This window comes from Cherax quadricarinatus, chromosome 93, assembly GCF_038502225.1.
Source record: "Cherax quadricarinatus isolate ZL_2023a chromosome 93, ASM3850222v1, whole genome shotgun sequence".
In the NCBI taxonomy this organism is placed as follows: Eukaryota; Metazoa; Arthropoda; class Malacostraca; order Decapoda; family Parastacidae; genus Cherax; species Cherax quadricarinatus.
The window spans coordinates 7,371,145-7,396,000 of record NC_091384.1 but is presented as its reverse complement, the minus strand read 5'-3'; the positions used below and the strand labels follow the sequence as shown (position 1 = coordinate 7,396,000).

At 44.2% G+C, this 24,856-nt stretch overlaps 1 protein-coding gene across 5 annotated transcripts in view; it reads left to right on the top strand.

Annotated features, from left to right (window-relative positions):
• Ac13E (Adenylyl cyclase 13E) overlaps window positions 1-24,425 on the top strand; it is a 111,481-nt gene extending 87,056 nt beyond the window's left edge. For 4 of the 5 annotated variants that reach the window (XM_053798037.2, XM_053798036.2, XM_053798038.2 and 1 more), the window contains 2 exons: window positions 15,274-15,373; window positions 15,666-24,093. In XM_053798037.2, the coding sequence (XP_053654012.1) occupies window positions 15,274-15,373; window positions 15,666-17,281 (1,716 nt within the window). In that variant the 3' untranslated portion in view covers window positions 17,282-24,093. Of the gene's footprint in view, window positions 1-15,273; window positions 15,374-15,665 lie in introns of all 5 variants that reach the window. The other variant, XR_011394650.1, reaches the window with a different exon arrangement.
• Window positions 24,426-24,856: the final 431 nt, after the last annotated feature.

Here is a 24,856-nt window from a genome sequence, read left to right as displayed (position 1 = left end):
TGGTTTTTAATACTTGACGTGCTGTTGGAGTGTGAGCAAAGTAACATTTATGAAGGGGTTCAGGGAAACCGGCAGGCCGGACTTGAGTCCTGGAGATGGGAAGTACAGTGCCTGCACTCTGAAGGAGGGGTGTTAATGTTGCAGTTTAAAAACTGTAGTGTAAAGCACCCTTCTGGCAAGACAGTGATGGAGTGAATGATGGTGAAAGTTTTTCTTTTTCGGGCCACCCTGCCTTGGTGGGAATCGGCCAGTGTGATAATAAAAAAAAAATATAAAAAAAAATATTTGTTCCAGTAGCTGAAAAGAATATATTTACTGTCTCCAAGTCTTGGAAAAGTTCATTAGGTTCAGTTAGAACTATTTCTTTGGATTTAGTGAACATGCTGGTGCCTGGTGTCTTAGAAGGTGTTTTCTAACTTTTGTTCTGCTCCACACTCAGCAAAACATTGTGAAAATAAACTTGCTGGGTACATATTGTGTAGTTTTACCATCACACTAAGTGAAGAATCATTATGAGGTGGATATTGTGTCTGCTTTCTTGACCATAACAACCAGATACCGTATTTCGCGGCTTATAGGACTTGTTTTAGTTTCAGTGGCTCGGCATCAGACGTAACTGGGAGAGCTACAGCCCACCCCACACCCCAGACTTATAACTCCTGTCACTGACCTTCAATTTATAGGATGCAGGGTGGTTTTTGGAGACATTTTTTGGAAAAAATGTGTCTAATAAGCCACAAAATACGGTATTTACTGTATAACATCACACCATCACTACTAGCAGGTCAAATCTTTCACCACCAGGTCCTTCTTAATGGAAAGGTAGCGGGTTAACATTATGGTCACAGTCAATGTTGTAAAATAATTCAAAATGATGAAGTACAATAATAAAATAAATATTTGCTTGGTAAATTTTTGGTGTTAGAAAAGATGAGTAGTATGAAGTGAGTATATGCAGAGCAAACATCATTAGTTATGGATTATACTCACTTGAAGAGCACAACCTTATCCAGGAGAGAGAATATTCTACACTGCTTGTACATGGATGACACCAGGTAGTCATCATCTGCTGCTGGACTGAGGGACTGATTACCTAGCCTTCCACTGTCTGCTGTATGTATCATCTGCTGCTAGACTGAGGGACTGATTACCTTGTCTTCCACTGTCTGCTGTATGTATCACCTGCTGCTAGACTGAGGGACTGATTACCTTGTCTTCCACTGTCTGCTGTATGTATCACCTGCTGCTAGACTGAGGGACTGATTACCTAGCCTTCCACTGTCTGCTGTATGTATCACCTGCTGTTAGACTGAGGGACTGATTACCTTGTCTTCCACTGTCTGCTGTATGTATCACCTGCTGCTAGACTGAGGGACTGATTACCTTGTCTTCCACTGTCTGCTGTATGTATCACCTGCTGCTAGACTGAGGGACTGATTACCTAGCCTTCCACTGTCTGCTGTATGTATCACCTGCTGTTAGACTGAGGGACTGATTACCTTGTCTTCCACTGTCTGCTGTATGTATCACCTGCTGCTAGACTGAGGGACTGATTACCTTGTCTTCCACTGTCTGCTGTATGTATCACCTGCTGCTAGACTGAGGGACTGATTACCTTGTCTTCCACTGTCTGCTGTATGTATCACCTGCTGCTAGACTGAGGGACTGATTACCTTGTCTTCCACTGTCTGCTGTATGTATCACCTGCTGCTAGACTGAGGGACTGATTACCTAGCCTTCCACTGTCTGCTGTATGTATCACCTGCTGCTAGACTGAGGGACTGATTACCTTGTCTTCCACTGTCTGCTGTATGTATCACCTGCTGCTAGACTGAGGGACTGATTACCTAGCCTTCCACTGTCTGCTGTATGTATCACCTGCTGCTAGACTGAGGGACTGATTACCTTGTCTTCCACTGTCTGCTGTATGTATCACCTGCTGCTAGACTGAGGGACTGATTACCTTGCCTTCCACTGTCTGCTGTATGTAACACTACAGTCCATATGTTATATTAATAAAGCCACTACAAAGCAAAGCTTCTCAGATGTTGCACATCTGTCTCTTCATCATCTTAATCATAGAACAGGTGGGGTTTGAACCCATGGCAAATGAGTGCTAAAACTCACAGGCCAGTGTGTTAATAACTGTACCACCTGGCCCAGTGCTTCTATATGACTCGTACTTAAACTTGTCTTCTTGAATTAATAAATCCCAGTGTGTGTGTGTGTGTGTGTGTGTGTGTTAGTTACCATTTTGTCCTAGGCACATGTCTATTAGACACTAGGCCTGTTGTATGTGTGTGTTAGTTACCATGTGTGTGTGTGTGTGTGTGTGTGCATGTGTGTGTGTGTGTGTGTGTGTGTGTGTGTAGAACCCCCTCACTGTTAGACAGAGAGAGAGAGAGAGAGAGAGAGAGAGAGGATAGCGTGCAGGAGGAGAAGGTCACCATCCACAGACCTCTCATCTGCCAAGACAGCCTCTGTCACCTACCCACCAGGTACGTGGCCATTTAAGCTCAGCAGAAAAACAAAATAAGCAGAATATGTGTGTGTGTGTGTGTGTGTGTGTGTACTCACCTAATTGTACTCACCTAATTGTAGTTGCAGGGGTCGAGACTCGGCTTCTGGCCCTGCCTCTTCACTGATCGCTACTGGGTCCTCTCTCTCTCTGCTTCCTGAGCTTTGTCATACCTCTTCTTAAAACTATGTATGGTTCCTGCCTCCACTACTTCACTTGCTAGGCTATTCCACTTGCTAACAACTCTATGACTGAAGAAATACTTCCTAACGTCCCTGTGACTCGTCTGAGTCTTCAGCTTCCAGTTGTGACCCCTTGTCCCTGTGTCCCCTCTCTGGAACATTCTATCTCTGTCCACCTTGTCTATTCCCCGCAGTATCTTGTATGTCATTATCATGTCTCCCCTGACCCTTCTGTCCTCCAGTGTCGTCAGTCCGATTTCCCTTAACCTTTCCTCGTACGACATTCCCTTGAGCTCTGGGACTAGCCTTGTTGCAAACCTTTGTACTTTCTCTAACTTCTTGACGTGCTTGACCAGGTGTGGGTTCCAGACTGGTGCTGCATACTCCAGTATGGGCCTAACATACACAGTGTACAGTGTCTTGAACAATTCCTTATTAAGGTATCGGAACGCTATTCTCAGGTTTGCCAGGCGCCCGTGTGCTGCAGCAGTTATTTGGTTGATGTGTGCCTCCGGTGATGTGCTCGGTGTTATGGTCACCCCAAGGTCTTTCTCCCTGAGTGAGGTCTGTAGTCTTTATCCACCTAGCCTATTGTAGACAGCCTGTACTGTCTGCACAGACAGCCCATGCTGTCTGCCAGCTTAGTTCATATTTCGCGCCACTCAGGTGCTGCCCTCTGTAGCCAGGCCTCTCGGCAGGCATGCCAGCCTGGCGGCCCATGCCTCCGCCTCACTCACACAGCGGCCTAGCAGGAAGACACAAGTACTAGTAGCTCTCTCTCGTGGGCCGAGCGTATGTAGACAGCCTGTACTGTCTGCACAGACAGCCCATGCTGTCTGCCAGCTTAGTTCATATTTCATGCCACTCAGGTGCTGCCCTCTGTAGCCAGGCCTCTCGGCAGGCACGCCAGCCTGCCGGCCCATGCCTCCGCCTCACTCACACAGCGGCCTAGCAGGAAGACACAAGTACTAGTAGCTCTCTCTCGTGGGCATGGCCCTGCCCGGGCCATGGGCACAAACACACAAGCCTGTGTACCCACCACGACTTAATAAAGTAAGAAGCCTCCGAAGAAGACTTATCATTAACCACCCGCTTGCAGCACCTACCAAACAAACCCGTTATACTATACTCTGTCTGCGGTCTTTGCCCCTCCCCAATCTTCATGACTTTGCATTTGGCTGGATTGAATTCGAGAAGCCAGTTACTGGACCACATGTCCAGCCTGTCCAGGTCTCTTTGCAGTACTGCCTCATCCTCGTCCGATTTAATTCTTCTCATCAACTTCACGTCATCTGCGAACAGGGACACTTCAGAGTCTATTCCTTCCATCATGTCGTTCACATATATCAAAAATAGCACTGGTCCTAGAACTGACCCCTGTGGGACCCCGCTCGTAACAGGCACCCACTGTGATACCTCTTCACGTACCATGACTCATTGCTGCCTCCCTGTCAGGTATTCCCTTATCCATTGCAGTGCCCTCCCTTTTACATGCGCCTGATCCTCCAGCTTCTGCACTAATCTCTTGTGGGGAACTGTGTCAAAGGCCTTCCTGCAGTCTAGGAAAACGCAATCTACCCACCCCTCTCTCTCGTGTCTTACCTCTGTTACCTTGTCATAAAACTCCAGGAGGTTTGTGATACAAGATTTGCCTTCCATGAACCCATGCTGGTTTTCATTTATAATCTTGTTCCTTTCCAGGTGTTCGATCACTCTCCTCCTGATAATCTTCTCCATGACTTTGCACACAATACATGTCAGAGACACAGGTCTGTAGTTTAGTGCCTCGTTTCTGTTTCCTTTCTTAAATATGGGGACTACATTAGCTGTCTTCCATTTCTCAGGTAGTTGCCCAGTTTCAAGGGATGTGTTGAAGATTGTGGTTAGAGGCACGCACAGCATCTCTGCTCCTTCTCTAAGGACCCATGGGGAGATGTTGTCCGGTCCCATCGCCTTTGAGGTGTCAAGGTCACTTAAGAGCTTCTTCACCTCCTCCTCAGTTGTTCGTATGTCATCCAACACTTGTTGGTATATTCCCTCTTGATGTTCCCTTCTGTGCTGTCTTCCCACAGCCCTTCCTGTCTCTACTGTAAAAACTTCCTTAAATCTCCTGTTCAGCTCCTCACATACCTCCTGATCATTTCTTGTGAGTTCTCCACCTTCTGTCCTTAATCTGATCACCTGGTCTTTGACTGTTGTCTTCCTCCTGATGTGGCTATACAACAGTTTCGGGTCAGTCTTGATTCTCGATGCTATGTCATTTTCATACTGTCGCTGGGCCTCCCTCCTTACCTGTGCATACTCATTCCTGGCTCTGCGACTGATCTCCCTATTTTCATGTGTTCTCTGCCTTCTGTACTTTTTCCATTCTCTATTGCACTTTGTTTTTGCCTCCTTACACCGTCGGGTAAACCAGGGGCTCATTCTGGTCTTCCCGTTGTTACTGTTGACCTTGGGAATAAACCTTTCCACTGCCTCCTTGCATTTTGTTGTTACATATTCCATCATTTCATTTACTGGCTTTCCTGCCAGTTCTCTGTCCCACTGGACCTTCCGCAGGAAGTTCTTCAACCCTATGTAGTCCCCTCTTTTATAGTCAGACTTTTCCCATTCAACTCCTGTTATTCTCTCCACTTGCAGCTCTACTATGTATTCAAAGCACAGAACCACGTGGTCGCTAGCTCCTAGGGGACTCTCATACTTGATGTCCTCAATATCTGAGCTGCCCAGGGTGAACACAAGGTCCAATCTTGCTGGTTCATCCTCCCCTCTCACTCTGGTAGTGTCCTTAACATGTTGGTGCATGAGGTTTTCCAGCACCACGTCCAACATCCTGGCTCTCCATGTTTCGGGACCCCCATGTGGCTCCAGGTTTTCCCAGTCAATCTCCCTGTGGTTGAAATCCCCCATAACCAGCAACTTTGCTCTGCTGGAGTGAGCTCTTCTTGCCACCTCAGCAAGTGTGTCCACCATTGCTCTGTTGCTCTCTTCATATTCCTCTGTTGGCCTCCTGCAGTTCTGTGGTGGATTATACATCACTGCAATGACCACTTTGTGTTCCCCAGCCTGAAGTGTACCTGCTATGTAGTCTCTTTCTCCCGTCTCATCTATGCCTTCCATTTTCTCAAATTTCCATCTGTTTTTTACGAGCAGAGCAACCCCACCTCCCCCCCTGCCCCTTCTATCTTTCCTCATGATCTGGTATCCTGGTGGGAAGATTGCATCTGTTATTGTCTCCGTGAGTTTTGTTTCTGTAACTGCTATGATGTCTGGGGACTTCTCATTGATTCTTTCTTGCCATTCCTCATGTTTATTCGTTAATCCATCTGCATTTGTGTACCAAACCTTCAACTTCTGTTCTAATACTGTAACTGTGGTGCGGGGGGGGGGGGTGGAAACAGAGGGATCGGTGTGTGATGGTTGGTTTGGATTGTTCAGTTGCTTTGGGGGTGTCGTGGCTGGAGTCCTTCTGCAGGTGTTTCTGGGGGGTGCGCTTGTCCTTCCATTTGATCCTGGGTTATTCTGCTCTCCTTTTTCATTTCCTCCCATTTCTCCTTTCGTTTTTGAACTCTCTCTTTCATTGTCTTCCTTTCGTCCTGTGTTCTGTCTCGATCGAGGTACACACTCCGGAACTCCTGCTTGCCTCTCAGCCGTGCTTTCTCCTGCAGGATCATGGTTCGGGTTGATTCTGCCTTGAAAATTACTTTGAGAGGCCGATTCCTTTTCTTTGTGAACCACCCAATTCTCCGAAAATTTGCCACCTGGGTCATGTCCCCCTCGCCTATCACCTTAATGATATCTTCAATCACTTTTTTCTCCTCCTGCTTTCTTTCATCATAAGTTTCTCCTTTAGCTTTGTCTAGCCCATAGACAAACACGGATCTCTCCCCTTCCACCTCCAACTGTGACTCCCATTGCATCCTCTGATGTGTTTTAGTTCCTTCCCGTGGAGTGTTCCTTCCTTCAGTCCCTTCCCTAGTTATGGCCCCTATGCTTCTTGGTTTGTCCTTCCTGCTCACCTGTTCCTGGCCCCACAGGTATCTGGTAAGGTCCTTGCACATGTCCTAGTTCCTTCAATGTCTTCCAACCTCTCATTCTGTCCTAGTGTGCTTTATCGTACCTCTGCTTAAAGCTGTGTATGGATCCTGCCGCCACTACATCGCTTCCCAAACTATTCCACTTCCTGACCACTCTGTGTCTGAAGAAATACTTCCTAACATCCCTTTGATTCATCTGTGTCTTCAGCTTCCAACTGTGTCCCCATGTTGCTGTGCCCAGTCTCTGGAACATCCTGTCTTTGTCCACCTTGTCAATTCCTCTCAGTATTTTGTAAGTCGTTATCATGTCCCCCCTATCTCTCCTATCCTCCAGTGTCGTCAGGTTGATTTCCCTTTACCTCTCCTCATAGGACATACCTCTTAACTCTGGGACTAGTCTTGTTGCAAACCTTTGCACTTTCTCATGTTTCTTTACATGCTTGGCTAGGTGTGGGTTCCAAACTGGTGCCGCATACTCCAATATGGGCCTAACGTACATGGTGTACAGGGTCCTGAACGATTCCTTATTAAGATGTCGGAATGCTGTTCTGAGGTTTGCTAGGCGCCCATATGCTGCAGCAGTTATTTTGTTGATGTGCACTTCAGGAGATGTGCCTGGTGTTATACCCACCCCAAGATCTTTTTCCTTGAGTGATGTTTGTAGTCTCTGGCCCCCTAGACTGTACTCCGTCTGCAGTCTTCTTTGCCCCTCCCCAATCCTCATGACTTTGCACTTGGTGGGATTGAACTCCAGGAGCCAGTTGCTGGACCAGGTCTGCAGCCTGCCCAGATCCCTTTGTATTTCTGCCTGGTCTTCGATCGAATGAATTCTTCTCATCAACTTCACGTCATCTGCAAACAGGGACACCTCGGAGTTTATTCCTTCCGTCATGTCGTTCACAAATACCAGAAACAGCACTGGTCCTAGGACTGACCCCTGTGGGACCCCGCTGGTCACAGGTGCCCACTCTGACACCTCGCCACGTACCATTACTCGCTGCTGTCTTCCTGACAAGTATTCCCTGATCCATTGCAGTGCCTTCCCTGTTATCCCTGCTTGGTCCTCCAGTTTTTGCACTAATCTCTTGTGTGGTACTGTGTCAAACGCCTTCTTGCAGTCCAAGAAAATGCAATCCACCCACCCCTCTCTTTCTTGTCTTACTGCTGTCACCATGTCATAGAACTCCAGTAGGTTTGTGACACAGGATTTCCCGTCTCTGAAACCATGTTGGCTGCTGGTGATGAGATCATTCCTTTCTAGATGTTCCACCACTCTTCTCCTGACAATCTTTTCCATGATTTTGCATGCTATACATGTCAGTGACACTGGTCTGTAGTTTAGTGCTTCATGTCTGTCTCCTTTTTTAAAGATTGGGACCACATTTGCTGTCTTCCATGCCTCAGGCAATCTCCCTGTTTCGATAGATGTATTGAATATTGTTGTTAGGGGTACACATAGTGCCTCTGCTCCCTCTCTCAGGACCCATGGAGAGATGTTATCTGGCCCCATTGCCTTTGAGGTATTTAGCTCACTCAGAAGCCTCTTCACTTCTTCCTCGGTTGTGTGTACTGTGTCCAGCACATGGTGGTGTACCCCACCTCTCCGTCTTTCTGGAGCCCCTTCTGTTTCCTCTGTGAACACTTCTTTGAATCTCTTGTTGAGTTCCTAACATACTTCACTGTCATTTCTTGTTGTCTCTCCTCCTTCCTTCCTTAGCCTTATTACCTGGTCCTTGACGGTTGTTTTCTTCCTGATGTGGCTGTATAACAGCTTCGGGTCAGATTTGGCTTTTGCTGCTATGTCGTTTTCATATTGACGTTGGGCCTCCCTTCTTATCTGTGCATATTCGTTTCTGGCTCTATGACTGCTCTCCTTATTCTCCTGGGTCCTTTGCCTTCTATATTTCTTCCATTCCCTAGCACACTTGGTTTTTGCCTCCTTGCATCTTTGGGTAAACCATGGGCTCATCCTGGCTTTTTCATTATTCCTGTTACCCTTGGGTACAAACCTCTCCTCAGCCTCCTTGCACATTGTTGCTACATATTCCATCATCTCATTAACTGGCTTCCCTGCCAGTTCTCTGTCCCACTGAACCTCATTCAGGAAGTTCCTCATTCCTGTGTAGTCCCCTTTCCTGTAGTTTGGTTTCATTTGTCCTGGCCTTCCTGCTTCCCCCTCCACTTGTAGCTCTACTGTGTATTCGAAGCTCAAAACCACATGATCGCTGGCCCCAAGGGGTCTTTCGTATGTGATGTCCTCAATATCTGCACTACTCAAGGTGAATACTAAGTCCAGTCTTGCTGGTTCATCCTCTCCTCTCTCTCTTGTAGTATCCCTTACATGTTGGTACATGAAGTTTTCCAGTACCACCTCCATCATCTTAGCCCTCCATGTATCTTGGCCCCGATGTGGCTCCAAGTTCTCCCATTCGATCTCCTTGTGGTTAAAGTCGCCCACGATCAGGAGCTTTGCCCTGCATGCATGAGCTCTTCTGGCCACTGCAGCCAGTGTGTCAACCATCACTCTATTGCTCTCGTCATACTCTTGCCTTGGCCTCCTGCTGTTCTGTGGTGGGTTATACATCACTGCAATTATCACCTTGGGACCTCCAGAGTGAAGCATTCCCGCTATGCAATCACTTTCTTCTCCGCTGTCTCCTCTCTCCAGCTCATCAAAATTCCATCGGTGTTTGATCAGCAATGCCACTCTTCCACCCCCCCCCCCCTGTTCCTTCTGTCTTTCCTCAGGATCTGGTATCCCATTGGAAAGATGGCATCTGTTATCATACCTGTAAGCTTGGTTTCTGTGATTGCTATGATGTCTGGTGATGCCTCTTTGACTCTTTCGTGCCACTCCTCCCACTTGTTTGTTATTCCATCAGCGTTTGTGTACCATACCTTCAGTTTCCTTTCCAACACTGTGGTTTGGGGGGCCTGTGGGGGTGGGAGACCTGGTAGCATACTGTGGGATTCTATGGTTGGGGGTTGGGTGGAAGCTGTGGGTATGGATTGTATTGTGTGTTGGGATGGTGTGATAGGTTGTGGGGTTCTGAGGTTAGTTGTGTGTGTGCTTGCCCTTGCTGCTCTGTTCTGCTCTGACTGACCTCTGCTGGTTCCATCCTTTTCTCCTTTCCTAGCTCCTTTCGCTTTTTTGTCCTCTCCCTCAGCTGCTGTCTCTCTGTGTTCTGTCACTGTCTAGGAACACCTTGTACTCTTCTGAGCTTTTCAACCATGGTTTCTCTTGGAGGATCCTGTTCCGCACTGTTTCTGTCCTGAGAATCAGCTTGATCGGTCGGTTTCTCCCCTTCAAGTACCCCCTTATTCTCTGAAAATTTACAATCTCGTCCATGTCTTCTCCCCCTATTTCCATGATGATTTTCTCAATCTCCTTTCTATCTTCCTGCCGTCTTTCAGTGTGTGTCCTTTCCTTTCTCTCCCGAAGCCCATGGATAAACACTGATTTTGCCCTTTCATCCTCCCATTGCCTCTCCCTCTGTGACTCTGGTTCCTGCCTGTATGTGGTCATTTTCTCCCTTGATTTTTCCAGTGGCTCTTGGTAGCATGGTTGTGCCTCAGCATTCGACCTATCTCCCTCTCAATCTGCACCCATCTGCTCTTCCCTTCCACTCCCTGGCCCTTCTTTGCAGGCTGATATGACCTTAGCATAATTCATATCTCCTTCCTTCCTGTTCAGCCTCTCAGCTTCGTATGGTGTGTCTTCTCTGGTCACTACCCCTGAGACTTACTTCAGCCTGTTTACCTCAAATTCTAGGACCTTTACCCTGGCTACTGCAGTTTCGATTTGTGCCTCCCAATTCTTCATCTCCCTCTCCAACCTCTTTTCCCATTTCACAGAGAGCTCTTTCTCCATTTTTTCAGAAAGCTCTCCTAATTTTCTCCCCCATTCTTGCTCTATCCTTTTCCACTGCTCCTCCATCCATTCCTCCCTACCAATGCCATTGTCATCTGATCCCTGCTTCCTACGAGTCCCAACCTTTTTTTTTTTTTTTAGTGAAAGAGAAAAAGAAAGAGAAAAAGAAAAAGGGGGAGAGAGTGAGAGACAGGGAGAAAGAGAGTGAAGGGGAAAGTAGAAGGAGAGAGGGGAAAAGAAGGGAAAAGGGGGGAGAAAGTGAGAGGGAAAAGGTAAGAGAGAGAGGGGGGAGTGACAAGGGAAGAGAGAGAGAGAGAGGAAAGAAGAGGAAGAGAGAGAGTAAGAGAGGAATAGAGAGAGGGAGAGAGAGAGAGGAAGAGAGAAAGAGAGAGAGAAAGAGAGGAAGAGAGAGAGAGAAAGAGAAGAAGAGAGAGAGGATGAGAGAAAGGGAGAGAGAGAGAGAGAGAGAGGAGGAGAGGGAGAGAGATGGGGGGGGAAAGGAAGGGTTAGAGGGTCACTTCACAGGAAGGTGTGAAATCCTGTATATGTGTGTTTGTGTGTGTCTGTATATGTGTGTGTGTGTGTGTGTGTGTGTGTGTGTGTGTGTGTGTGTGTGTGTGTGTGTGTGTGTGTGTATATGTGTGTGTGCGTGTGTGTGTGTGTGTGTGTATATGTGTGTGTGCGTGCTACAGCTATTCAAGTTCCTAACAGCAGATCCTGTTCTCACCTAGTGTGTGTGCATATGTTTATGTAAACAGTCCTTATTTCCCATGTATGTACTACATATGTATTGCATATGTACCCGATCTCTTGGTTCCCACTGTACTGTCTTATGCGTTTAAAATTACGTTCAAAAATAAATACACTAGGCTTCGCCTGTGTGCCGCTACCTCTAAATTCTATTAAATGCCAGTAAATGCTGCTTATTCTAATTCTGATAGCTCGAGGAGAGTGACCCCTAATTCCAGCTAGAGACAGGTACTATTGACCCCATGCAACTCAAACTAGGTGAATATTACTTGCGGCTGGCAGTGGAGTAACGTTGCGGGTCCGTCCTGTCCCAGAAGTTGAAGATGCTTGATGCTTCACGGTAATTTTTCCACTAACTTCCTGTATGCACTATAGTCTCTAGCTCATCTAATTTTTTCACTCACTCACTGTATTTACTGACACATCTATACATATCTCTTATCTCCCTGGTCTTGAGTCGCACTTATTCTTCAAATAACCCACTGCGTTATTATGGCAACACTATTTAGGCCTGACACAACCGTTCATCTTCCTTCCAACGGCCCCCACTAAACACTTAGTCACTATTTCCTTTGTTTTCTTTTCTGTGATCACTTATATTTCCTTTTTTCGGGGCTTAAGTGATTATATGCACTCTTATGCGTGCACACGCCTATATCCCACACTCTATTCCTTATGGCATAGTCAGAAATTACCACCAAAACACGAGCTCAAACCGCGTGACTCCTCCACGAGTGTGTGTGTGTGTGTGTGTGTGTGTGTGCATGCGCATGTGTGTGTGGGCGTGTGTGTATGTGTGTGTACTCACCTATATGTGGTTGCAGAGGTCGATTCATAGCTCCTGGCCCCTCCTCTTCACTGGTCACTACTAAGTCCACTCTTTACCTGCTCCATGAGATTTATTATACCTCTTCTTAAACCTATGTACAGATCCTGCCTCCACTACATCACTCCAGTTTGCTCCACTATCTAATAACTCTATGGCTGAAGAAACACTTCGTAACATTCCTGTGAATCATCCGAGTTTTCAGCTTCTATTTGTGACCACTTGTTGCTGTGTCCCATCTCTGAAACATTGTCCCTATCCACCTTGTCAGTTCCTCTCGGTATTTTATACGTTGTTATCATGTTCCCCCTAATCTGTCCTTCAATGTCATCAGGTCGATTTCTCTTAACCTCTCCTTGTAGGACATACCCCTTAGCTCTGGGCCTAGTCTTGTTGCAAACCTTTGCACTTTCTCCAATTTCTTGATGGGCTTGACCAGGTGCGGGGTTCCACGCTGGTGCTGCATACTCCAGTATGGGCCTGATGTACACGGTATACAGAGTCTTGAACGATTCCTTGCTAAGGTGTCAGAACACTATTCTTAGATTTGCCAGGCGTCCACATGCTACAGCAGTTATTTGGTTGATGTGCGCCTCAAGAGATCTGCTCGGTATTATACTTACTCCAAGATCCTTTCCTTGAATGAGGTTTGCAGTCTTTCACCCCCAAGTTTGTACTCTGTCTGCAGTCTTCTTGGACCTTCCCCAATCTTCATAACTTTACATGTGGTGGGGTTAATCTCCAGGAGCCAACTGCTGGACTAGGCTTGAAGCCTGTCCAGAGCCCTTTGTAGTTCTACCTGATCCTCATCCTACTGAATTCTCTGCATTAGCTTCACATTGTCTGCAAACAGGGACACCTAGGAATCTATTCCCTTGTGGAGCCTCGCTTATCACAGGAACCCACTCTGACACCTCATTATGTACCATCACTCGTTGTTTCCTTCCTCTCAGGTATTCTCTGATCCATTGCAGTGCCTTTCCTGTTATTCCTACCTGCTCCTTTTGCTTTTGCACTAATCTTTTTGATTTTTTTATTCATATAATGAATTTTTTATTCACTCACCAAAAAATAGAAGATTTACTGTTATGCAGTGTTGTAATAATTGTATAAATAATATCAGTAGATTTGTGAACATATATTTGACCCACCAGCTGATGCGTATTAGACTCGTGACGATACATACATGTATTTGTTTACTCTTGAACATCGGCAAAAATTGAACATTTCCGCTATTTTGAACTCAGTTTCAAGCCATTTTCACTATTAAAACCAATCAAAATAAACTCTATTTCTGTAATATATCTTTGATTCTGTCAAATAAGCCCAAGAAATCGCGAATACAACTGTAAAATCATACGAGAAAACACCGCAAAGTCACTGTTTTAATCCAAAATTACAGTCTCAGTTTTTTTCTCTCATCTTGCACTGCTTGCTGCAGGATTTGTTTTATGTGGTGCACACTTACCACATAAATGTATTCTCTCATATCTAGGCCCAAATTTACAGCTCACAGGTTATCTGAGTGAGCTGAGCTCATGGCGTAGATCTATGGTTTGGACCCTGGCTTCAAAGCCCTAGAGCTACGGGATGGACCTGCAAAGGGCTAAATCTCATGTTTAGCTCTTCACATACTTATTTGTCATTTCTTGTGATTTCCCCTCCTTCCTCAGCCGGATTACCTGGTCCTTGACTGTTGGTTTCCTCCTGGTGTGTGTGTGTGTGTGTGTGTGTGTGTGTGTGTGTGTGTGTGTGTGTGTGTGTGTGTGTGTGTGTGTGTGTGTGTGTGTGTGTGTGTGTGTGTGTGTGTGTGTGTACTCACCTATTTGTGGTTGCAGGGGTCGAGTCACAGCTGTGTGTGTGTGTGAGAGAGAGAGTAAGTGAGTGAGTGAGTGAGTGAGTGAGTGAGTGAGTGAGGGGGGGTAGAACTTCATCAATAAAAGTTCTATGTATGTTTCTTTAAGTCCTTATAACTAGAGCAGTTTAATAAAGAAGACAACTTCAGATGATCATTACCAGCATATAAGAATTAAGTTGATCACTTATAGTACAAGCCAGTCCACACAGAGGGAATGCAACAACATACAGGTTGGCCCCGCTTATACAGTGGGGCTGTACAGGAGGGCCCCGCTTATAGAGTGGGGCTGTAAGGAGGGCCCTGCTTGTACAGTGAGGCTGTACGAGTGTACATATGGACTTTATATGCTCTCGTTATCAACCATTGTACCATTTATATCAGTAATTATACTGTGTACAGAAATAACAATAATAATAATTGATATCTAACACCTTGACGGTCTCCCACAGAGCCAAAAGCTTCTTTTTACATTAAGTAAAAATATAAATAATAATACAGTAGCTGGTAATAATAATAATACTAATGAGTAGGGTACAGCTGCAGACACACAGCTCTGCTGCTGTACCTGCACACACACAGCTCTGCTGCTGCTGCTGCAGCTGCACACACATAGCTCTGCTGCTACGGCTGCACACACACAGCTCTGCTGCTACAGCTATACACACAGCTCTGCTGCTACAGCTATATACACATAGCTCTGCTCCTACAGTTGCACACACACAGCTTTGCTGCTGAACTTGCACACAGACAGCTCTGCTTCTGCAGCTGCACACACACACAGCTCTGCTCCTACAGCTCTACATGCATAGTTCTGCTCCTACAGCTGTAAACACACAGCTCTGCTCCTACAGCTGCACACACACAGCTCTACTCCTGCAGCTGCACACACACAGCTCTGCTGCCACAGCTGCGTGCACATGCACACACGCACACACAGCTCTGCTGCCACAGCTGCGTGCACATGCACACACACACACACACATGTACACGCACACACACACACAACAATGCATAATTAAACTAACCAAGCTTTCTTTCAATAACTGTATTTAGTTTTCGCTAAAATGTTTACGTTTAAATGTTTACGTCTTGGCTTGCAGCACAAAATCATTGGCACCAGCGTACATGTATTCCACCTCCTTAGTATTAGTGCGTGGGGTTGGGAAGAAGAATGCTCAATAATCACTCCATTGCAGCCACTTATCTAATCAATATATGAACTTATTTCCAGCTGTTTGCTATTAATGGTATGAGTCCAGGAGACTTATTGACGCATCGTGTTAGTGGTTACTACACATCCAGTCAGTCCTCTGTTGTCGACCATAAGTTTGGTGAGTATCTCATTTTTATTTTGAGAAGTCATTGGTCAACATTCACAATACAGGAATTCAATTTTTTAGTTGTAAAACTTGTAGCTTAGGAAAGATACAGTGTATGTTTTATGAAATGTACACTTAGATTTAATGTATGTTTTATGAAGTTATCATGGTACACTTTTATACAATGCACTTACTACTAGCTAAATGCTCCAGACACATCTATCTAAAGGTTAAGATAAAATGTTTGTTATTAAGTTAATGTTTATTATTTACTTATGCAGTTAATATATTGTTTGTGTTACAGTTGATATGGGTGAGAGTGGGTGTGGAGCTGAGCCATGCAGTATTCCCCTCAATGAGAGTCTGACACGCTTCCATCAGCTGCGTAAACAGTCAGATCTTCAATTAATCAAGTGCATGCAACAAGCTGAAAATCATCGACAGTATATCGAGGCTCCGCCACTTTCTCACACGACTTTATTCTTTGTGGATGACGAACTTGAAAAGCAGTATCGGCAGCAGGCTCACAAGCCAAGACACGACTCACCACCCACCTTAGTGTCAACTCATTTTAATACTTACTTTGACATCTTGGTTAGTGCACTCGTATACATAGTAGTAACTATCTCTCTTTTTATGTTATTTCAATACACACTAGGATGGTTAGTGTTGTGCCTTGTATCAACTTGCTGGCACTTACTCTTGTTGGTACTGTGTTCGTCACAAGTGATGCGTCGAGAAAATACCGGCACGTCGTCACAGATCTATGCAAAACTAACGCGTTGGCATCCTTGGCATATTTGTGGTGCGTCTATAATTTGTCTGCCTCTTGCAGCAGTCATGTCTAACTTTTCCTGTAGCCTTTCAGATCTTGATGGCACAAAGACATTCTTCTGTTACCTTACATTTGTGTCTTCAATACATTTATGCAACTTCACACAGCTAAACTGCTGGATGAAAAACATACTAGCAACTATTGGTATAGTAATATTACTGGTGCTTGTCTCACCATCCCTGTGTCTACAGGCTAGTCACATGAATGATAACAGAAATAATAGCACTTTATATAGTGCGGGTGAAATGAGCGAGTCTTTGGCTCACTTTTCATACCAAGAGTTAGTAGTTGCCTCAGTCTTGTTAGTGCTCTTAGTATGGTTTCTAAACCGAGAATTTGAAATCAGTTATAGACTGAGTTTCCATGGGTCTGTAATGGCTATGAAAGATAAAGTGCAAGTACAGACTATGAAGAACCAGGCAGATTGGCTTCTCAACAATATTATCCCACGACACGTAGCTGACTCAATTAAGACAACTGCAAAATATTCTGAGAACCACAAAGATGTCGCTGTGATGTTTGCATCGATAGTTAATTTTAACGAACTGTACGACGAGGATTACCTCGGTGGAAAGGAATACCTGCGTGTTTTAAACGAACTCGTCGCCGATATTGATGAGCTGCTCTTGCGTCCTGAGTTCAAGAATATTGAAAAGATCAAAACTATTGGAAGTACTTACATGGCAGCTTCTGGCTTGGATGCTAAGGTCAGGCAGAGCAACACTGATGCTCATCAACATATATTTGAGCTAATGGAGTTTGCTTTAGCTATGCAGAAGGTTATTGAAGACTTCAATCAAGATCTCATAGAATTTAACCTCATTATTCGCATTGGACTAAACTTTGGGGACGTAACAGCTGGAGTAATAGGAACAACCAAACTTTATTATGATATCTGGGGAGATGCGGTAAATATTGCTTCCCGCATGGACTCCACTGGGGTTCCAGGACGTATACAAGTTAGTAACAGGTGTGCAGTAGTCCTCAACAGACGGTATGAACTAGAAAGACGAGGACAAGTGTTTGTCAAGGGGAAAGATAACATGGACGTCTTCTTGCTCAAGGGACGCCGGGAAGATACATGATAAATATTTCAAGTGCAGACTTGCACACCCAATCATGATAATGATGTAACTAGTTTTTATCTAATATATTTGCCATTGCTTTATTTCATAAAATAAAGTTAGCTGTGTTTGGTGGATAACAAGCTTAAAGAAACTAAGTCAGTGTTGTGGCTGCAACAATCACAATCACCTCACAAGTTTGTCTTGCTGTGATGTTTGAACAATCACAAACTAAAAGTCAAACATGAATATACTGAGATCTTTCCTAAAGTTTCACTTCAGCATATTTGCTTGGCTAATAAGTTTTTATTGTACATAGCATAGATACAGCTAATTTGCATAATCCTAGTGTATACCAAAGTTGCAATATTATTTGTCATAAAATAAAGATTGCAAGATAACAGATCTGGTCGACTAAGCCAGGTGATACACCATTTTGTAGATTATATAACCTCAGATATATGTATGCTCAAATGTGTGGCACTGGTGGGCAGTCAGTATGATGATGTGGCACTGATGGGCAGTGAGTATATGGTGTGGCACTGATGGGCAGTCAGTATGATGGTGTGGCACTGTATGATGGTGTGGCACTGATTGGCAGTGAGTATGATGGTGTAGTATTGATGGGCAGTCAGTATGATGGTGTGGCATTGATGGGCAGTCAGTATGATGGTGTGGCACTGGACAGTCAGTCAGTATGGTGTGGCACTGGGCAGTCAGTCAGTATGATGATTTGGCACTGGATAGTCAGTATGATGGTGTGGCACTGGGCAGTCAATCAATATGGTGTGGCACTGATGAACAGTCAGTATGATGAGGTGGCACTGGGGAGTCAGTCAGTATGATGGTGTGGCACTGGACAGTCAGTCAGTATGATGGTGTGGCACTGGACAGTCAGTATGATGGTGTGGCACTGGACAGTCAGTCATTATGATGGTGTGGCACTGGGCACTCAGTCAGTATAATGGTGTCATATATCATGTGGAGAAAAGTTCTCATAAGCACAAATTATATCTACATAATTAAATATATTATGCTTAAGGTTTTAACGAGAGGCTGTTAACGTAATGTGTACGATGGAAGTGTTCCGTGACTGGTTTGTGTGTGTGTCAAGTGTGTGTCAGTAGTGTGTGTGTCAGTAGTGTGTGTGTCAGTAGTGTGTGTGTGTCAGTGTGTGTGTGTCAGTAGTGTGTGTGTGTCAGTGTGTGTGTGCAATAAGGCTGACAGATTACTTGGATTTTTATCAAGAAGTATAAGTAACAGGAGTCCAAAAGTTATTTTACAGCTCTGTACATCACTAGTAAGGCCTAACTTAGATTATTCTGCTCAGTTTTGGTCCCCTTACTACAGAATGGATATAAATTCATTGGAGGACACACAGAGAAGGATGACAATGTTGATTTACTATATAAGGAATCTCCTGTATGAATTTTCACCCTCTTGAGAGATGTAGAATGAAGTGAGATATCACCAAAGTGGATGATGGATATAAACAAAGGTGATATTAATAAAATACTGAGGATATTGAATCAAGTAAGAACCAGAGATAACAGATTTAAGTTAGATAAATTTAGATTTAGAAAGTACATAGGTAAGTATTGGCCAAACAGAGTTGTCAGTGCATGAAACAATCTTCAAAGTAGGGTATTCGAGGCTAGAACCTTGGGTAGTTTTAAAAAGAGATTGGATAAATATATGAGTGAGAGGGGCTGGGTTTGATTGGTGTCTGGGGTATGGAATTAAATTCTTACGTAGCTTGGAAAAGGTTAGACAAATACATGGTTGATTTTGATAAGGACCTGCCATGTATGGGCCAGTAGGCCTGCTGTAGTGTTCCTCCATTCTTATGTGTGTGTGTGAGTGTGTGCATGTGAGTGTGTGCATGTGAGTGTGTGTGTGAGTGTGTACTAAATAATACTAAAACAGTCAGTCATTGACAGACATAGGTTATGTCTCAACACTTTACATACTCTGTCTTAAGTATTTTTGTAGAATATTATTGCTGTTTGAACATTAAAATGGTATAAAATACCGACAGGTTGTTAGGTAAGACACATATGCAACAGTTAGGTTGCATATGTGTCTTACCATTATTGCTGTTTTTCTACTACAATTATTAAGTTTTATATCAGACTAAGTTAATATATGAAATTAATTTATCTTTTTGTATATGTGTGTGTGTTTGTGTGTGCATGTGTGTGTGTGTTGTGTTTTGTGTGTGTTGTGTGTGTTGTGTGTGTGTGTGTTGTGTGTGTGTGTGTGTGTGTGTGTGTGTGTGTGTGTGTGTGTACTTGCCTATATGTACTCACCTATTTGTGGTTGTGGGAGAAGATTCATAGCTCCTGGCCCTGCCTCTTCACTGTTGGCTACTAGGTCCTCTCTCTCTCCCTGCTCCATGAGCTTTATCAAACCTCGTCTTAAAACTATGTATGTTGTGTATTGTGTGTTTTGTGTGTGCATTATGTCTTGTGTCTTATGTATGTGTTGTGTATGTGTTTTGTGTTGTGTATGTTGTGTGTTGTATATGTTGTGTGTGTGTGTATGTGTGTGTGTTGTGTGTGTTGGGTGTATGTGTGTGTGTGTTTTGTGTGTGTGTTGTTTGTGTGTGTGTGTGTGTGTGTGTGTGTGTGTGTGTGTGTGTGTGTGTGTGTGTGTGTGTGTGTGTGTTGTTTGTTTGTGTGTGTGTGTGTGTGTGTGTGTGTTCTGCATGTGTGTGTACTCACCTCACCTAGTTGTGGTTGCAGGGGTCGAGTCTTAGCTCCTGGCCCCGCCTCTTCACTGACAGCTACTAGGTCATTCTTCCTGCTCCATGAGTTTCATCATACCTCTTCTTAAAGCTGTGTGTGGATTCTGCCTCCACTACATTACTTCCCAGACTATTCCACTTCCTGATCACTCTGTGACTAAAGAAGTACTTCCTAACATCCCTGTGATTCATCTGAGTCTTTGACATCCAGTTGTGACCCCTTGTTGCTGTGTACCATCTCTGGAACATCCTGTCTCTGTCCACCTTGTCAGTTCCTGTCAGTATTTTATTTGTCGTTATCATATCCCCCCTATCGTGTCCTTCAGTGTCATGAGGTCAATTTTCCTTAACCTCTCCTCGTAGGACATGCCCCTTAGCTCCGGGACTAGTCTGGTTGTAAATCTTTGCACTTTCTCCAATTTCCTTATGTGCTTGGCTAGGTGTGGGTTCCAAACTGGTGCTGCATACTCCAATATAGGCCTGATATACATGGTGTACAGGGTCCTGAACGATTCCTTATTGAGATGTTGGAATGCTATTCTTAGGTTTGCTAGGCGCCCATATGTTGTAGCAGTTATTTAGTTGATGTGCGCCTCAGGAGATGTGCTCAGTGTTATACTCACCATTAAATCCTTTTCCTTGAGTGAGGTTTGTAGTCTCTGGGCCCCTAGACTGTACTGTCTGCAGTCTTCTTTTCTCTTCCCCAATCTTCATGACTTTGCACTTGGTGGGGTTGAACTCCTGGAGCCAGTTTATGGACCAGGCCTGCAGCTTGTCCAGATCCCATTGTAGTTCTGCCTGGTCCTTTTTTGATTGAATTCTTCTCATCAACTTCACATCATCTGCAAACAGGGACTCTTCTGAGTCTATTCTTTATGTCATGTCATTCACATATATCAGAAACAGCACCGGTCCTAGGACTGACCCCTGTGGAACCCCGCTCATCACAGGCACCCGCTCTGGCACCTTGTCACATACCATCACACGCTGATGTCCTCCCGACAGATATTCCCTGATACATTGCAGTGCCTTCCCAGTTATACCTGCCTGGTCCTCTAGTTTATGCACTAATCTCTTGTGTGGAACTATGTCAAAAGCCTTCTTACAGTCCAAGAAAATGCAATCTACCCACCCTTCTCTCTCTCTTAACTTACTGCTGTCACCCTGTCATAGAACTCCAGTAGGTTTGTAACACAGGATTTCCTGTCCCTGAAACCATGCTGGTTGTCGTTGATAAGCTTATTCCTTTCTAGGTGCTCCACCACTCTTCTGATAATCTTCTCCATGACTTTGCATACAATACATGTCAGTGACACTGGTCTGTAGTTTAGTGTAGTAGTAGTGTGTGTTTTGTGTGTGTGTGCTGTGTGTGTGTGTGTGTGTGTGTGTGTGTGTGTGTGTGTGTGTGTGTGTGTGTGTGTGTGTGTGTGTGTTTTGTTTGTATGTGTTTTGTTTGTATGTGTGTGTGTGTGTAGATAAATGAATGGTGGTAGTACACGACTACTAGTGGTGGTAGTACACTACTAGTGGTGACAGTACACTACTAGTTGTGATAGTATACTACTAGTTGTGATAGTACACTACTAATGGTGGTAGTTCACTACTAGTGATGGTAGTACACTACTAATGGTGGTGGTACACTAATAGTGGTGGTAGTACACTACTAGTGGTGATAGTACACTACTAATGGTGGTAGTACACTACTAATGGTGGTAGGGAACAAAGAGGCACAATACCGTGACTGGAAGAATACACAAATAACCCGCACATTGGGGAGAGGAGCTCACCACAGCGTTTCGGTCCGACTTGAACCATTTACAAAGTCACTGATACAAAAGAGTGAGGCAGCCAGTATGTATATGCATAGGTGAAGGAAACAAGGACAGGAAAAAGTGGTGGTGGTGGTAATGCTGGTAGTGAAAGTAGTAGTAGATGAAATAGTGGCAGTAGAAAGTAGGGAGAGTAGTTTAGTGGCATAGTAGAGAAAGAGGAGTGAAGGGAAGCAATAGTAATAGAAAAGGAGTGGTAGTTATAGTAGTAGAAGCAGGGCCAGTCTAAGGACAAAAAAGGGAGCACTGCAGGAGGGCTAATGACCCACAAGGGGTAGGACCAAAAACATGGGGGAAAAAAAATTGAAAGACAAAACACACTTAGGCAGAAGAAAGGTAAACAAAGAAAGAACAGGAAAAAAATAGGAAATTAGAAGAAGTAGGGAGAGGAGGAAGAGAAGAAAGTATCAGGTTAAGTCACGAGTATTTTGAAGTTTGGAGCATTTGAAAATGTGATGGGAAAGGAAGGCATCTACAGAAACAAAGCCAGGACTGAGATTCATACAATAAAAGTTGTGTATAAGGGAGGATTCAATAAGATGGCGACTGTGAAGGCTAGAAGAAGGGTAGACAGTTTTAGCAGAGGACCAGTTAATAGGATGACTATGATCTCTAACATGACAGAAAAAAGCATTATTGGTATTGGCAAGCCAAACACTTTTTTGTGTTCTTTGAGTCTGTCAGAAAGATAATGGCCAGCTTCTCCAAAGTACAGTGGACCCCCGGCTTACGATATTATTTCATTCCAGAAGTATGTTCAGGTGCCATTACTGAACGAATTTGTTCCCATAAGGAATATTGTGAATTAGATTAGTCCATTTCAGACCCCCAAACATACACATACAAATGCACTTACATAAATACACTTACATAATTGGTCGCATTGGGAGCTGATCGTAAAGCGGGGGTCCACTGTATTGAAGAGGACACAAGGAGCAAGAGTAGACACCAGGGACATCTATAGCAGGAGGAGAGGTACGAACTAGATTACTGTGAAGGGTGTTCATTTGGCAAAATGTAAGCTTGATGTCTAAGGAACAGAGAGAGCTGTTGAGATTAGAAAGACTGGAAATATAGGGAGGCAAAGAGCAGGACATTTCACAGGAGTAGAGTTTGGAAGAGAAGACAATCTGTTTAGCACATGAGAAGGCAGAGTTTATGAAATGGAAAGGGTAGACAAGACCAGGGAATGAATTACAAAGAGTGGAAATTTCTGATTCTAGGAACCGAGGGTCACAAATGTGGAGGGCATGGAGAAAGATAAAAATAAGAATATGTTTCTTGACAGAGAAAGCATGGTAAGAAAGGTAGTGAATGAACATGCCACTATGCTCTCCACTTTCTCTCTTTTGGCACTAAACTCCTCTCCCTACTTTCTTCTACCACTATTTTGTCTACTACTACAGTGGACCCCCGCTTAACGATCACCTCCCAATGCGTCCAATTATGTAAGTGTATTTATGTAAGTGCGTTTGTACGTGTATGTTTGGGGGTCTGAAATGGACTAATCTACTTGAGAATATTCCTTATGGGAACAAATTTGGTCAGTACTGGCACCTGAACATACTTCTGGAATGAAAAAATATCGTTAACCAGGGGTCCACTGTACAGTGATACCTTGAGTTACAAACTTAATTCATTCCAGAAGGGTGTTTGAGTGCCGATACTGAACAAAATTGTTTCCATAAGGAATAATATAAATTAGATTAGTCCATTTCAGACCCCCAAAAATACACTTACAAAAGCACTTACGAAAATACACTTACGTAATTGTTCGAGTTGGGAGCTATTCGAAACTCGAGGTACCACTGTACCTCCACTACCAGCGTCACCACAACAACTACTTTTTCTTCCTCTCTCTTGTTCCTGTCCTTGTTTTCCTCACCTATGCATGTACATACTGGCTGCCTCACTCTTTTGTGTCAGTGACTTCGTAAATGATCCGAGTCAAAACAAAACGTTGTCATAAGCTTCTCTCTCTTATGTTCGGATTATTTGTATATTGTTGGTAGTACACTACTAGTGGAGGTAGTAGACTACAATTAGTGGAGGTAGTACACTACTAGTGGTGGTAGTACACTACTAGTGGAGGTAGTACACTACTAGTGGTGGTAGTACACTACTAGTGGAGGTAGTACACTACTAGTGGAGGTAGTACACTACTAGTGGTGGTAGTACACTACTAGTGGTGGAGGCTGGAGCGTCCTGCACTAAATAACTTCAATAATTTCACCATAACATGAAATACAATAATTAATGTTCACCAGACTGAACATCTTGTGACTGTTCTTTCACTTTCTGTCATTGTCTTGAACAGTACTGTGTCAACCAGTGTCTTGTACAGTACTGTGTCAACCAATGTCTTGTACAGTACTGTGTCAACCATTGTCTTGAACAGTACTGTGTCAACCAGTGTCTTGTACAGTACTGTGTCAACCAATGTCTTGTACAGTACTGTGTCAACCATTGTCTTGAACAGTACTGTGTCAACCAGTGTCTTGTACAGTACTGTGTCAACCAATGTCTTGTACAGTACTGTGTCAACCATTGTCTTGAACAGTAGTGTCAACCAGTGTCTTGTACAGTACTGTGTCAACCAATGTCTTGTACAGTACTGTGTCAACCATTGTCTTGAACAGTACTGTGTCAACCAGTGTCTTGTACAGTACTGTGTCAACCAATGTCTTGTACAGTACTGTGTCAACCATTGTCTTGAACAGTACTGTGTCAACCAGTGTCTTGAACAGTACTGTGTCAACCAGTGTCTTGTACAGTACTGTGTCAACCAATGTCTTGTACAGTACTGTGTCAACCATTGTCTTGAACAGTACTATGTCAACCAATGTCTTGTACAGTACTGTGCCAGCTGGTGTCTTGTACAGTACTGTGTCAACCAGTGTCTTGTACAGTACTGTGTCAACCAGTGTCTTGTACTGTGTCAACCAGTGTCTTGTACAGTACTGTGTCAACCAGTGTCTTGTACAGTACTGTCAACCATTGTCTTGTACAGTACTGTGTCAG